We start from the raw sequence: 13,463 nt of genomic DNA on the forward strand, positions 1-13,463 counted from the left end.
CAAGGATTCATTGATTGTTATTGGATAATACAGGACTATTTTGATAAGCGATTCATTGTTTGAGAGTTTGTTTGTTTTGGGAATATTTCCTGTTTTTTGGAAAAAACTGAGTATCTTTGGTTGGTTGGGATGCAAGACATCGTTTTCTGGGGATGTTGTCTGATCTGCTACCTCCTTGACTTCTATGCTAGCGCCCCCTACAGTGATTATGTTTTATGCCTATTTATTTTGCACAATAAAGATCATTTATATCCACATCTGCTGCCACATTAGTATGAAAAACGTTACTTAGATTTCACTACAGAAGCGACTAAATGACCTCTGTCCTTGGGCATAGAAAGATTAGATATATCGGCATATCGGCAAAAAGTCCAATATCGTGCATCCCTAATTGCTTGTAACAAGTCTCCTCTCTCTCTCTCCCTCTGTCTCTCTCTGTCTCTCTCTCCCTCTCTGTCTCTCTCTGTCTCTCTCTGTCTCAGTGTCGGGCTGAAGCACACTCGTAGAGCTGTGGGCTCCAGCACAGTTGAGGATCAGAGCAGGATCAGTGGGGCGGCAGAGACTCCTGAGCTCAGCTGCTGCAGTCCCGTTTCTTCCTCCTCCTGCTGCCGCTGCTGCTGCTGCCGCTGCTGCATGGAGAAACCACTAAATCCCGGCAGCATGCACCACTGAAAGCTTTTGTTTCGAACTGAATTGAGGAGACGAAGAAAGTCTGCGAGATCACTTTCCCCGCTGAGGTGAGCTGTGCGTAAAAGGATTTTTTTCTTCCTCTTCTTTTTCAGCTACACTGCCTCTTCTTTTCTTCCGCCTCTCACAGCCCTCTGCTCGCTGTTTTTTTTTTTTTTTGGTAGACTTTTTTGGAACATTGGAAAGGAAGCTCTGCTGTTCGCTTCAGTCTATCTGCTCGTCCAGCACCCATGAATTCAGATAAAAATGTGTACCTCGGCAGGGACAAAGGCATCATGCGGAAGAGAGCCTTGCTTCTTCGGAAAGGCTGCAGCTTTGAGATCACCAGGTATGTCCTTCTCTTTATGATCTTTGTCTGGGACAATAAGGGGGATGAAAAATGGCTGGACTATCCCATAAACGCTACACTCTCTTGCATTGAAGTGGCACTTCATATGGTGCCAAACACTGGCTTTAACGTGGGTATGTTTCACCTTGTGGTTTGGTCATTTATCTAGTGTGCACTAATTTGGAGAAAGGGGGGGGATACCTAAAAAATATATATATATATCGCGCATCCATAACCGTGTGTGATTCCCACATCAGTGGATTAACATTAATGCGTTCACATATCCTATGTCGGACTGTGTGTGTGTGTGTGTGTTTGTGTGATGCATTACGCACGGATACATGTCGTCTGCACCTGACTCTGCAACATTGACAGTGCTCCTCAGTGGCGGGACACCGTCAATCACCACTCTATAGCCAAGACTAGGTGTTGATTGGGCAGTCCTGCAACCTCAGCGCCTCAGTGTTGTCCAATCTTGGGCCACAGAGGGCTGAGAATATGCGCGTTGTAATCCCCCCTCGGCCTAAAAATAGCTCAGAGGCAACGGTTTGAAGGATCGGATCACCTACTGCTGTGTGAGGTACACGCACCTGTGAGTTCACATAAATACACCTGCACCCTGGGGCCCCAGACATATGACATATGAAGACACGGGGGTCTTTCTTGTTGGCAGGTTCGCATAAAATGTGCAGCTCAGATGACCTCTCCGCATGGTGCAATTGCTTTTTGGTGTGTAATACCCCGCTAAGGTTTCTGTGATAGACATCTTCCTGTGGCCACAGTGACTGTGTGTGTGGGTATGATGCAGTTCTCTGTGTGGTCCACTCCCACTCTCATCCATCAGAAGTGTGTGCACTGTGGTTTGTTCCTTTTAAATATTTGGTTAAACTCTGATGTCACACCAGTTCACTCAGTCACTCAGCGTCCTCAAGGCTTGACAAGGGCGTCGTTTATGAAGTCACTTGTGGTGAAAGGAATTCAGTCTGAGTGTTGTCTTGAAGGCATTCAATAAACTTAAAAGTTACCATAAAAAACATAATAAATTTAGGTCATGTGACCCTGGGTGTGACTGGAAAACACCTCATCATTGTGTCATAGTCAGTGGGACATATACAAATGTCATGTTTTATCTGTCCTATAGACCCAAATCCGCAGTTACTCAATGTACTTTATTCAAACCAGAGAAATGTAATCATGCTTTTCTCATTTGAGAGCACAAAACTATCAAATGTTTGGCATTTTCATGGAAAAACAATTAGAGTATGTAAAAGAGAGAGAGAGAGAGTTTGAGATCTCTCCATCTACACTGCCAGGTCTCCCTTTCCAAATAGGAGCATTTACTCTAATCAGGGTGTATGATGCATGTGGGGGTGAGATTTGGTCGTCCGTGTGCCAAGTTTAAATTACACATCTCTTCTAATTAGCTTGATTTTGCTTTCCCGTGTGGAGTGCAAGGGTTGCTGCCTCTCTGTTTGCTCTGGGCTCAGTCACACTGTAAGACTTCCTGGCGGACTGTCTCTGAGACACTAGCAGTGTAACAGACAATCAATCAGAGCCGAGCCTGGAGTGCTACTGCATGGGAAAATAGATTCTCCACTGTACTGAGGAGATATGAAACACATTCAAGTAAAGGGGCCGCTGCTACTTCAACTGCTGCTGGGGAGTGTCTGCGTGTAAGTCGTTTTGCTGCAGCTTTCCAGGTAAAAAGCGTGTGAAACGGCTTGTAATGTCCACAGTGTGCAGACACACATGCAGATGTTTTCCCACATGTTTGCCTCTGGACGTATGTCATGAGGGAGTTTCATGTAGGTATTGATTCGTCCTCTTTTTTCTCTTCTCCAGGCTAAAGACACGGACACAGTGTGAGAGACGTCTTACACGTCAATTTTTATTATCCGTTAACCTGACGATTACCATCTGGATCAAATGCTTTGTTTACAAAATGACAGAAAACAATGATAAATGCTCATTGTAGGTGACTTTTCTATCTTTAAAAGTCTTGTTTTGTCTGACCAACCACCTCAAATGTAGTGATTGATATTCAGTTGACTATCATGTAAGACTAAAGTAATAAATGTTAATTTAACACTGGAATAGACAACCGTTTGGCGTAAACTTTGACGTTAAAAGTGATTGCACAGTGTACTGGTCATGGAAAAATGACATCATCCACATTTGTTTTTCATCATTCATTTTTGTGACATCTATGAGCGATGAGGTTTCTGTAGACAATAGACAACACACGGAGCAATTTCATTTAAAAGTGTTCAGGTCTTTTTAATGCAGCACGTCCTACTATTACACAACACAATGCCTTCTCTGAGGAAAAGTACCTGTGTCCTTACTGGTGTATTGCTACTGCTGCGTCTCTGTGCCAGTGACCACAAATTAACCATTAGGGACTGGAAAGTTTTCTGTTGCCTCTAAATTTAATTATCTTTTTTTTCCAGCAATAACCTAATCTATTTATTGACACAATTCACTCCAGTCCCTCCGTGACCAACAAATGATAAGCAGTATAGATAATAGATGGTTATATTTGTTACACCTAGAACTGTGTATCAAATATTTAAATATTTCAAAAGAAAAAAAAAAAGGGAAGCTTGACAACCTGTCATTAAATCTGCTGTGGCCCCAGAATTAATCTGCTGCGACACACGTCATATCACATTATTATTTCTCCGAGTCTGTTTTGGACACGGTTTCACTAAGCCTTATCTCACAAAGTCAGCAGCAGGCCACCAGTTGGCAGATATGCTGAGTGACAACAGGAGCTATAGAGGAAAAATTGAAATGACCACTGGGACCAGTCGTTTAGTCATTTTCCTCTGCTGTGGTGGTTTCAGGTGACTAAATGTCGGTCCCTTTTTTCACATGCGGTAACTTATGTATATGTATGTAGCCTGCTCCCTGTCTTTGCCTGAGGCTTCTACAAGCACTGAAAACCTCAACCTCAACATTTGAGTTTAAATATGCCATGGCATAAGTAAGCACGGAACTTCTGGACAAGCTCTTTGGCCTGGAGTCTTGAGCTTGAGCGAGGGAAGTCTGTACGTCTTACAAGAACAACAAATCCCAATTTATTAAAGTGTAGTGGGTTTTTTTTTTTCCCCTCCAACGGTTTTCCATAACAATCAGGTCATGAGTCTTTGTCAACTTTTCCTGTCGCTGACTTTTTGGCTCGGGACTGTTTCAAAGCATTCCCAGTCAACACCGACTAGTTTTGTGCGAATGAGATTAGACAGATTAGATTAGTGCTGTGACACTTGAAGGAGCCTCGAAAGCACCGTCTCCACTCTGACCACGAGTCTGCAGCTGCAAGACGCAGAGCCATAGAGACAGACAGACAAACCAGCAAACACACAAACCCTGACCTCAGGAGGAGGAGGAGGAGGAGGAGGAGGATGTTTTCTGATGGAGCCGCTATCAAAGGCAGTTTGCTTTCTATGAACACAGCATCAGCAGATTCTGCTGCGGTGGAAACTAACCTCATTGTGTGGAATCTTCCAGGCTCGCTCATCAATCCATAACAGAACATTTGTAGTTCAAGGAAATTTAAGTAATTTAAGGAAAGGCATGCACTGGCAGAGAGCATCACCGTGAGGGAAGAAAAGCCCATTTATCACTGAGCTAAAGCAGGTCCATGTGTGATTAGAGCATGTTACTATGGTTCGACTTTGGAGCACGGGATGAACAAATATGTTAAGATAAGGAGTCTGTTTACAGTGTAGGATGGAACGAGAGGCTTTGACGGCGTCGGATTAATGGGTTTTGAAATGTGCGCTAATCAATCTACTCGGCTTGTCATCCAGCCGCTCCCTGCTGTCAGCTGTCCACGCATGCCTCCATTCAGCCACTTCACAAAAGAAGAGACAATGACGACTCCGTCGTGCAAACCTCAGGCACAGTCAGAGAGCAAAAAGACTGTCGATCGTTGATGTGCTCTTTCACTCGCTCGGGCCTCTGTTTCTGCCCACTCCCTGAACTTCTCACTTCAGGGGTTGTTTGAGTGCATTTGCTTTGAAACGCTATCAGTGTCTTCATTAACCTTGCCTTTTGCCAAACCGCCAGTGTTTTGTGACTACAGTTGCCAGGGCCTTTGCTGCAGCTTGCTGCTTTTGCTGGATTGGCACGAGACTGGTTCCAGATGTAGCCGAAGTGCACCACGCTCTGTTCACGCGTGCACTGTAAGCAGATGGGTTCGAGAGTTTTTGAGACTGTGTGTCTTTAAAAAGAAAAAAAAAGGAGAAGGAAATATGTATTAGGGTTTGTCCTTATGTGGTTTGCTGGTGGAGCTTTTACAGGGCACTTCAAAGCAGTGTGTGAATGCAGAACATATGTTTCCGGTGTCAGACATGTTTGGTTTGCGTGCTCTTAGATCAGACTGTGCATGGATGGGACCATGTTTATGTGCTCCTCAACAGACTGGGTGAAAGTAGTGGTGAAAGACTTGAGCTGCCTGGGTCTCCCTCTGTGTTACAGTCTGTCATAAAGCACCCAGCTGGGAGCTGAAATGACCGACATTTTTGCTGACTCGAGGCACTTGACTGCTTTGCTTACTGGGAATGTTGTTTAGCTCTCACTCTTTCTCTCTCTCCCTCTCATACAACACATGCACACACGTGCACACACACACACATTAAACATAGATGTGTTGTTACTCTTGCATCAATAGATCTGCAATTCTTAGTCAACTGACAGATAAATAGTTGGTAAAATCACTATTTTGATCGTTTTCTTTTAAAGAATAATATCTTGGGCAGTTGGAGAGACAAACAAGGCATTTTAAAGGGTCATCTAAAACTCCTCTGATAGACTCATTTGAAAAGAAAACAATGGTTAATTGCAAATATGACATTACATTACCCATAATGCAATATGATTTGCAACAGATACAGTTATCTGTGTGTGTTAATGCTTGTCTATGGGCTAATGTAGCTTTCAAGCAGAAGTGGGTCAAAGTCTGATGCTCAGCCCAAGTTTACATTACTTTTAACCCAGAGAGAGAGACTTGTAAACTCGACACTCCTTGAACAAACCATGAATTGACTCTTATTGATTTAATCAAATGGCTTCATCTCAAGAAAGTCGCCGCATCCAGGACGTTTGTTGTGCGTGCACAGTGTTGCTGCAACCCCGTCTCACTTGTCTGACTTCCATAGAAGGTTGTAGCTGGGGAAATTGAAATGGCTGTGCACAAGGCTGGTTCTGCTCTGCTCAGCCGTACAGTCGGTCCCTCAGTGAGGTCTGATAAACACTGGACTGTAATCGCTCCCATATGTGGCTGCATAGCTCAGCACAACGCGACACAGTTCAGCCATGTGCACAATGCAGTGCACCAGACTCATTTAGACAGAAAAATAGACTCAAATTACGAGAAGAAAAAAAATCCTTCACTTGATTACAGCCCTATGCAAACTCTTCCTCTTTGGCGGGAACATCTGCTTCCATTTACGGCTTTAGGACGCATACCTACATATTAAAATACACTGCGCTCTGCTTTGGGAAAACTTGGAGGCTGGAAAAATATTCCCCATTATAGTTGGCTGGATCAGAGCCAGTGTACTTAACTGGGTATTGGCCGAGATGTGGCCATCTTGAGCATGGCCACAAGCCACATGCAAGGAGACCCATATTGGCCAAGTGAAAGTGAATGTGTGTTGACATGCCAGAGGAACATAGAGCAGAATAAGAACGCTCAAAAGGAGTCTGTGTGTACTGTACACTGCGAGTTGCCTCACACCAGCCCGCTGGCCTCGTCGTAACCTTTAGAGAGAGATCCTTCAGAGAGGAAGTGAGTGTGGAGCCTGTGACTGTTGCACATTTTTACCCTGTGGTTTCAAGGGCGTTTGGCAAAAAGCCTTGCGTTGGTTTGAGAGCGAGCAAAACAGAAACCAATCATGAAAGAGTTCGAGAGATGGCAGTGCGGATTGAAAGTACCTGAAGAAACATCTACTGGAATCCTTTTAGTTGAGGTTGGTAAGATGTGGTTTCAGCAACTGTAGACGCACGGCTGTCGTAGTAGAGGAATTATACTGTTCAGAAAGAAGATTGTCTTCATTTACTTTTATATGCAAATAGTGCACATAATACAGATGTATAGTACACACACACAAAGGACCATTTCGCTTTCCTTTCTCTGTTATTTCTCTGAGACACAGAAAGTCTTACCTCAGTGTGGGATTGCTCTTTCAGAAAGCAGCGTCTCGTGCCATGAAAGTGTGAATAATGTGACAATCAGCCCTTTAGAATGAACTAACTTGATGAAGTTTACACCCTCTTACCCAAACTATGAAACTGTGGCACAGTGGTGCCTTTTATTCTTTTGAAAAGCCATTTAATTCCATAGTTCCTGAAACAGTTGAGGCTCTTGTCAGTGTTTTAATTTTTGACTTCACTCTACATTGTAACTTTATCACAGTGAATGTGGCTGACGTTCATTTATATTTAAAAGTAACTTAAAGTTACAGCTTCAAGTTGTCAGGACAGTGTGACAGTGAGGCAGCAAAATGAAACTTATAAGTTTGATTGTAACACCACAATCATTTATATGCACATACTTTTTTATTTTCTGAGACGATGAAACTGTAATCTTTGCTTCATGAAGACGTCTACCTGCTTCCCAGGGTTCTCTTTTTTATTTTATTTTATTTATTTATTTATTTATTTTTTATTTCTTATTCAATTGTGATAGAATATCTAACCACAAGAGGGCAGACTCTCACTGTGTAAACACTGATGTGACCATCTGGTGATGTGAACCGTGGGTGTACACATTGATTATTTGACATGAGAAAAGACATTGAAGACAAGACGTTGGACCTTTATCCATCTGTTTGTTTGAGCTTTTTATTGCATTTAATTGAAGCAGTTAAAATGTAGTGATGACATGGCTGCTGCATCGGTTATTCATACTTATTCATAGTCGGTGACATTCAGGTGGAGAGCAGCTGGACTGAGCTGAAGGTTTTCATTCAGACACAGACAATCAGCTCACTGTATTTGTGTCATTGTTGACGAAAACAAAACCTTCATCGACAAACACATTCAGCAGTATTCAGGACATATAAAGTGCATTCGCCCAGAAACACTGAGCAAAAGCACGTCCAGGTCGCCGCCAGGCAAAGGGCAGAGTGATGACCAGGTTCACTCTGATCGCTGCAGACAAGAGCTTAATGCACCTGATCACATTTAATGAAAGCGTCGTCATAAACTACTGCAACCTGTCACGGTGGCATTTCACAGAGGTCACATGGTGACCTGCTGGCATTTAGGGGCGTACAAGAGACAAGGGGGGGAACGAGGTCTGCATCCAAATGTTGTGTGTGTGTGTGTGTCTGGTATTCCTTATGTTGTGGGGACCTAAATCTGTCGGCATAATGTAAATTAATGCATTTTATGGTGAAGACATGTTAAGATGAAGTCAGCATTAGGTTAAGATTAAGGTAGGGTTAGGTTTAGGCCAGTAGTAATTATGGTTAAGGTTAGAGTAAGTCTCCAGGAAATTAATGTAAGCCAATACAATGCATACAGTGTGTGTGTGTGTGTGTGTGTGTGTAATCTGCGCTGTAATCCTTAACTCCTTAAGTAAAAGCACCCATGCAGGAATGTAAACGGCCGCAGCCAATACTTTTACTACTGGTCTTAAATTTGCAGATAATTGCCTTTGTCTAAATTAAAAATGAAATATTTTAGCATGCTTGTTTTAACACCTCACATTTGTTGAGAAGCTTTAACTTATTGTCATTTTAGACTTATCACTTAAATAATAACATATTTGTACATGTCAGGTTTAGTTTTATATTAACGTTTTGTAACTCCATTCAAAATCCTATAAGTTAGGCCATAGTGCAGTGTAGATAAAAAAAACCCAGAGGAGTCTTACTTTTAATTCAGACATTAACATCGGGTACAAACTTTGGGTTTGGAAGGTTAAACAGGAAATCAAGTCACCCAGACATCTCACATCTGAAGCTAGTATAAATATATAAGTTATAAGCCTGTTTTGTAAGTAGTAACTGCAAATGAAGTATAGTGGAGTGAAAGTACATTGCAACGTATTCTAGAGAGAAAATACAGTATATTGTCATGGAAAAATTGAAATGTGCTTCTACTGGTTAAATACGTTAGTGCGAGAGAATAAACAATGGTTGAACTATTCTGTAATCAAATGAACCCATGTATCTTTTCTGCTTCCTCCCACACGGCGTAGATTATCCACGGACAAAACCTAATCAAAAAGAAAGTGACGTCATGTGCAAATCTTTTCATTTGCATGCTGCACTTAGATGAGTGTGACGGATAAAAACCCAAACTCTGTTGACACGTGTAGGTGAATCTAGTGTATTTTTTAAATGACACTGTAAACGTGTTTTTGCACATTTTCATACATCTCTATTTATAGAATTGACTTGTAGTGTGATCCAGTGCCAGGAGCTGCACAGCTAATCACACTGTACGCTTAGACACACACACACACACACACAGTAACAGAGGCCTTGTTTATCCTGCGCGTGGGAAAGTTGCCATGGTCTGACATGGCTTACTCGGTGAGACTAAAGGGCCGGAGCAGCAGCTGACCAGAGAGAAAGCGGTGTAGCGCCGTGGGATTAGCACACTATTGACCTGAGAGCTCCTGATCCCCATCATGCAGCTTCACGGGCTTCACTTCTTGATGATAACCCTGCGCATGCTCATGCATATATATATATATATAATACTGGCATGGGCACATGGATTGTAATCCCACACACTATAATGCTTACACCCACATCTATACCCTGAACTTTGAAGTTGCATATGTCTGGGGAGCACAGGGCCTGGGATAGTCCACCTGTGTCAGGTCCCACGCACACAGGAATATAGTTTTTATTCCACTTCCCAGCTAATGATGAAGCAGGTCCAAAGAACAATAATAGTATAATAGTAAATCACCTTTGAGTGTGTTTAAACTAGGACTATCAATAGATTTAAAATTAATCTCACATTTTGAAATTCGTTCATCTAGATTAATTGCTTTTCTTCTTATCACTAAATTAATGAGTAATCAGACAGTGTGTATTGTGTAATTGTATCTTACTTTTCAAACACAGAACTACACATAGAACTGTGTGATTTCAAAGAGACAAAGAGAAGTCTCCAGGCAGCTGCCAGCATATTACGGGCACTATCAGTGCCTCAAGTGATTAGTTTGCCACTTACTTTCCACTCGTCTGCGATGTCGAGGAATTCCTCTGCGCAGGTCTGAGCAATTAGTCGTGCATCTGTTTTTTTGACAGTCAAGGCAAAGGATCGCAACATCCAGTCATTGTCAATAAAACATGCCGTGACACCCAGGTTCCGTCGCTCAGCTTCTTAAAATGAAACCTTCCGTCCAACAATCTCTCACCTCTCTCCATCTTCGGCTACTATCTCGGTCTCTCAGACAAGTGACTCTTTCGTGCGTATAATTCCTGGCTTTCATGACTTGCATTAACTGCGTTAATTCATTTTAATGCGTTAATCTCGGCTGTATTAATCACAACGATTAACGCGTTAACTTTGACAGCCCTAAACACTTCCAATACTGAATAGCCACTAGGGGGCGACTCCATCTGAATGCAAGTCTATGGGAAAATGAGTTTCTACTTCTTGATTTACAACGTGAGTAAATATTTTTCCCAAGGCGTTAACAGTGTCCGTTATACTTCAATATCACATGACATCAGTTTTGTCACTCATAGGAGTGGACGCCGGTGTGACTGACAGCTGGTATCATTCAACATGTGATTAATTATTGATCATTAATTCCATAATAACCTTATAGCATCATGTGAATCAAGTTATGTGAGGGAGAACTAGACTCGTGAGCCTCCTCTCGGCTCTGTTTACAGCTGGAGGAGAATCTGATGGGAGACTTTAATCAATCACTGCTGTTTTACCAGGCAGCTGAAGTCCCTTCAGTATAAAATTGCGACTCCGGCATAGTTAACAATGAGATACACTGCAAAGAACTATAAAAAAAGAGAAAAGAAAAGAGTCGGGCAGTAAATGCAATCAAATACGTGTCGATATCAGGGAAGCATTTTACAAGACGGAGAGATTCCCGTGGGTTATCTCTCTGGTATGAAGCACGTGCATCTGTTAAATTTGTTTTCAAATCCAGGGTCACATTAAAATATGTCTCCTCCCTCCCTCCCTCCTTCCTTCCTTCCCTCACTCACAATCCCAAACCTCCTGCAGCATTGTCTTGTTGTAGAGCAGTGCATATTTCACTGAAGACATCAGAAAACAGACTAAACTGTTCTTGTGTATTCATGGAAGCAGAGGCTGTTTTTCATCTCACAATCAGGGGATTATATTCATCACCTGGAGCAGACTGTTGTCACAATACACTTGGTCTTTCTCCAATAATAGTTTTGTTACGGTTGATACTAGCTCCGAGGCCTCATTAACAGATGGATCTTTGAGGAACATAATGTAGGATTTGCTCTCAGTTGCTCCTCCCCACAGGGGGGGAACGTGTATTTGTTGACAAGCCAACAATACTGTGGAGCAGGACTTTTACAGTAGGTAATGTTATAGCATTTCATACAAATACCATTGCATTGTTTTATTTTTCAAGATATTAGAAAACTAACCATGACAAAACGACAAAAGCTTTTTTAGTTTAATTGGAGACGTTCTCTCTCCAATTATTTTTATTATTTTTATTTTTTTATGTAGCACTTTGAGATTGTTTGTTCGATATAAAGTGCATTACAAATACAATTCATCATCATCATTATTATTATTATTATTATTATTATCATTATTAATAAAAGACAGTGCCTTAAGGCCCTAGTATACTTTCACGCACAGTGCACATGACGTGAATTGTGTCATCAACTGTTGATGTGTGTGCAGCCCCGATTTTGGAACTGCGTGCATAGAGTACGTTGGGTGCGCGTGGACGTGGTGGAGTATTAAGCCCTGCTCACCAAACAGAATAAACATTTCGACAACAGAAAAAGTAGTCGCCAACGATAGTAATCCGAGCGTCAACCTGGCGACCCTCGAACCGGCTGACACCCCGAGTCCCCTGCCCTTTCGGCTGTGAGCCGTTCGTACCAGAAGTGTCCGAGGGAGCTGTCGCATCATTCTATTCTTCTTTGGTAGGAACGTGTCCAGACTTGTACCGCCACCTGATGGTGAAGTGAGACACTATAGGACCCTGCCACGTGAGTATACCAGGGTCCGCGTTATGTGACGCACAAAACTTTGGTGTATACCAGGTCCTTTAGTTTAAATAACTTGCATTCTCAACCCGGCTTATATAACCTATTGCTCATTGTATGCACATTGTTTGAATCACTTGATTTGACGAGATGACTTCAATAACATGACCCGACGCACAGCAACCTCAAACGCTCATTTTTAGTGGCACTGACCCAAAACCAAAAGTCGCATAGAATAGAATAGAATAGCCTTTATTGTCGTTATTTTGTGGACAACGAAATTTGGGTGCCACTCCCTTGGTGCAAAATACAATATATAAATAACAATTTTAAAAAGAGAAAATAAAAAAAATAAAAAATAGTGTCAATGCAGGTGATGCAGAGTCAGACCTGAACGGACAATGGTGACATTCACCCTGCTGTGCCATCAAAATAATCTCAGAGACATTATTTGACGGTTGAAATTCTACAGTGTGTCACTTTAAGTTCCCTTGTTACAGACTGACTATGCAAGACACTGTATGAAAATGAAAAAAATAGAAGCCCTTATGCAAAGGGCAACTTGATGCATATCACAATGTGGCAACAGGAAGGTGTTTATATTACAAGTGAGTGTGGGTGTGTGTGTGAGATCACCCTCGGGGCTCTAATTTGTGGTGGGGGTGTTCAGGTGTCTCAGGCTGGATGTTTGTAACTTGATCCTGACGTGAGAAAAGCCAGGCTTTATTTTCAGTGGTCTCTTAAAAAAAAGAGAGGAAAAAAAAAAAGAAAATGAACTGTTTCTCCCTTCAGGCGGTTACAGATTATTGCTGCATTTCAACATCAGCTACTTTTAAAGGAAACCACATTAGGAGAGTAGAAGAGGGAGAATGTCATGTGTGTCAAGAGCTCTAGGTGTTTTCCTGTGGTGTGGCGTGCCACAGAGGGGGGTTTCTACTGATTAAAAATTGATGAACAGCTGAGTGTCATGTAGCCTGAGCCGAGCATTCCTGCACTCTTTTGTGTGTGTGTGTGTGTGTCTGTGGGCTAAGCTACAGACATCGGCCGTGGCTGGACTATTGTGCAGGTATCAGATTTACCTAAGCTCATATTTCACCCACTATTCTTTGGGTCTGAGCAGACGATTAAGAAAAAGAATCCCTCCTCACATGGTTTTAGCACATTCCTTTGTTTCCTACACACATGTTCAATATTACTATTTACACATGCACATGACAAGTAGGCAATTTATTTTTTGGGGGTGTGTTTCATTG

At 42.2% G+C, this 13,463-nt stretch overlaps 1 protein-coding gene across 10 annotated transcripts in view; it reads left to right on the plus strand.

Moving 5' to 3' along the window:
- Positions 1-493: 493 nt before the first annotated feature.
- garnl3 (GTPase activating Rap/RanGAP domain like 3) overlaps positions 494-13,463 on the plus strand; it is a 70,235-nt gene continuing 57,265 nt past the window's right edge. For 9 of the 10 annotated variants that reach the window (XM_058616979.1, XM_058616982.1, XM_058616988.1 and 6 more), the window contains exon 1: positions 494-1,015. In XM_058616979.1, the coding sequence (XP_058472962.1) occupies positions 918-1,015 (98 nt within the window). In that variant the 5' untranslated portion in view covers positions 494-917. The remainder of the gene's footprint in view (positions 1,016-13,463) is intronic. The other variant, XM_058616980.1, reaches the window with a different exon arrangement.

Source organism: Solea solea, chromosome 19 (assembly GCF_958295425.1).
Source record: "Solea solea chromosome 19, fSolSol10.1, whole genome shotgun sequence".
NCBI lineage: Eukaryota > Metazoa > Chordata > Actinopteri > Pleuronectiformes > Soleidae > Solea > Solea solea.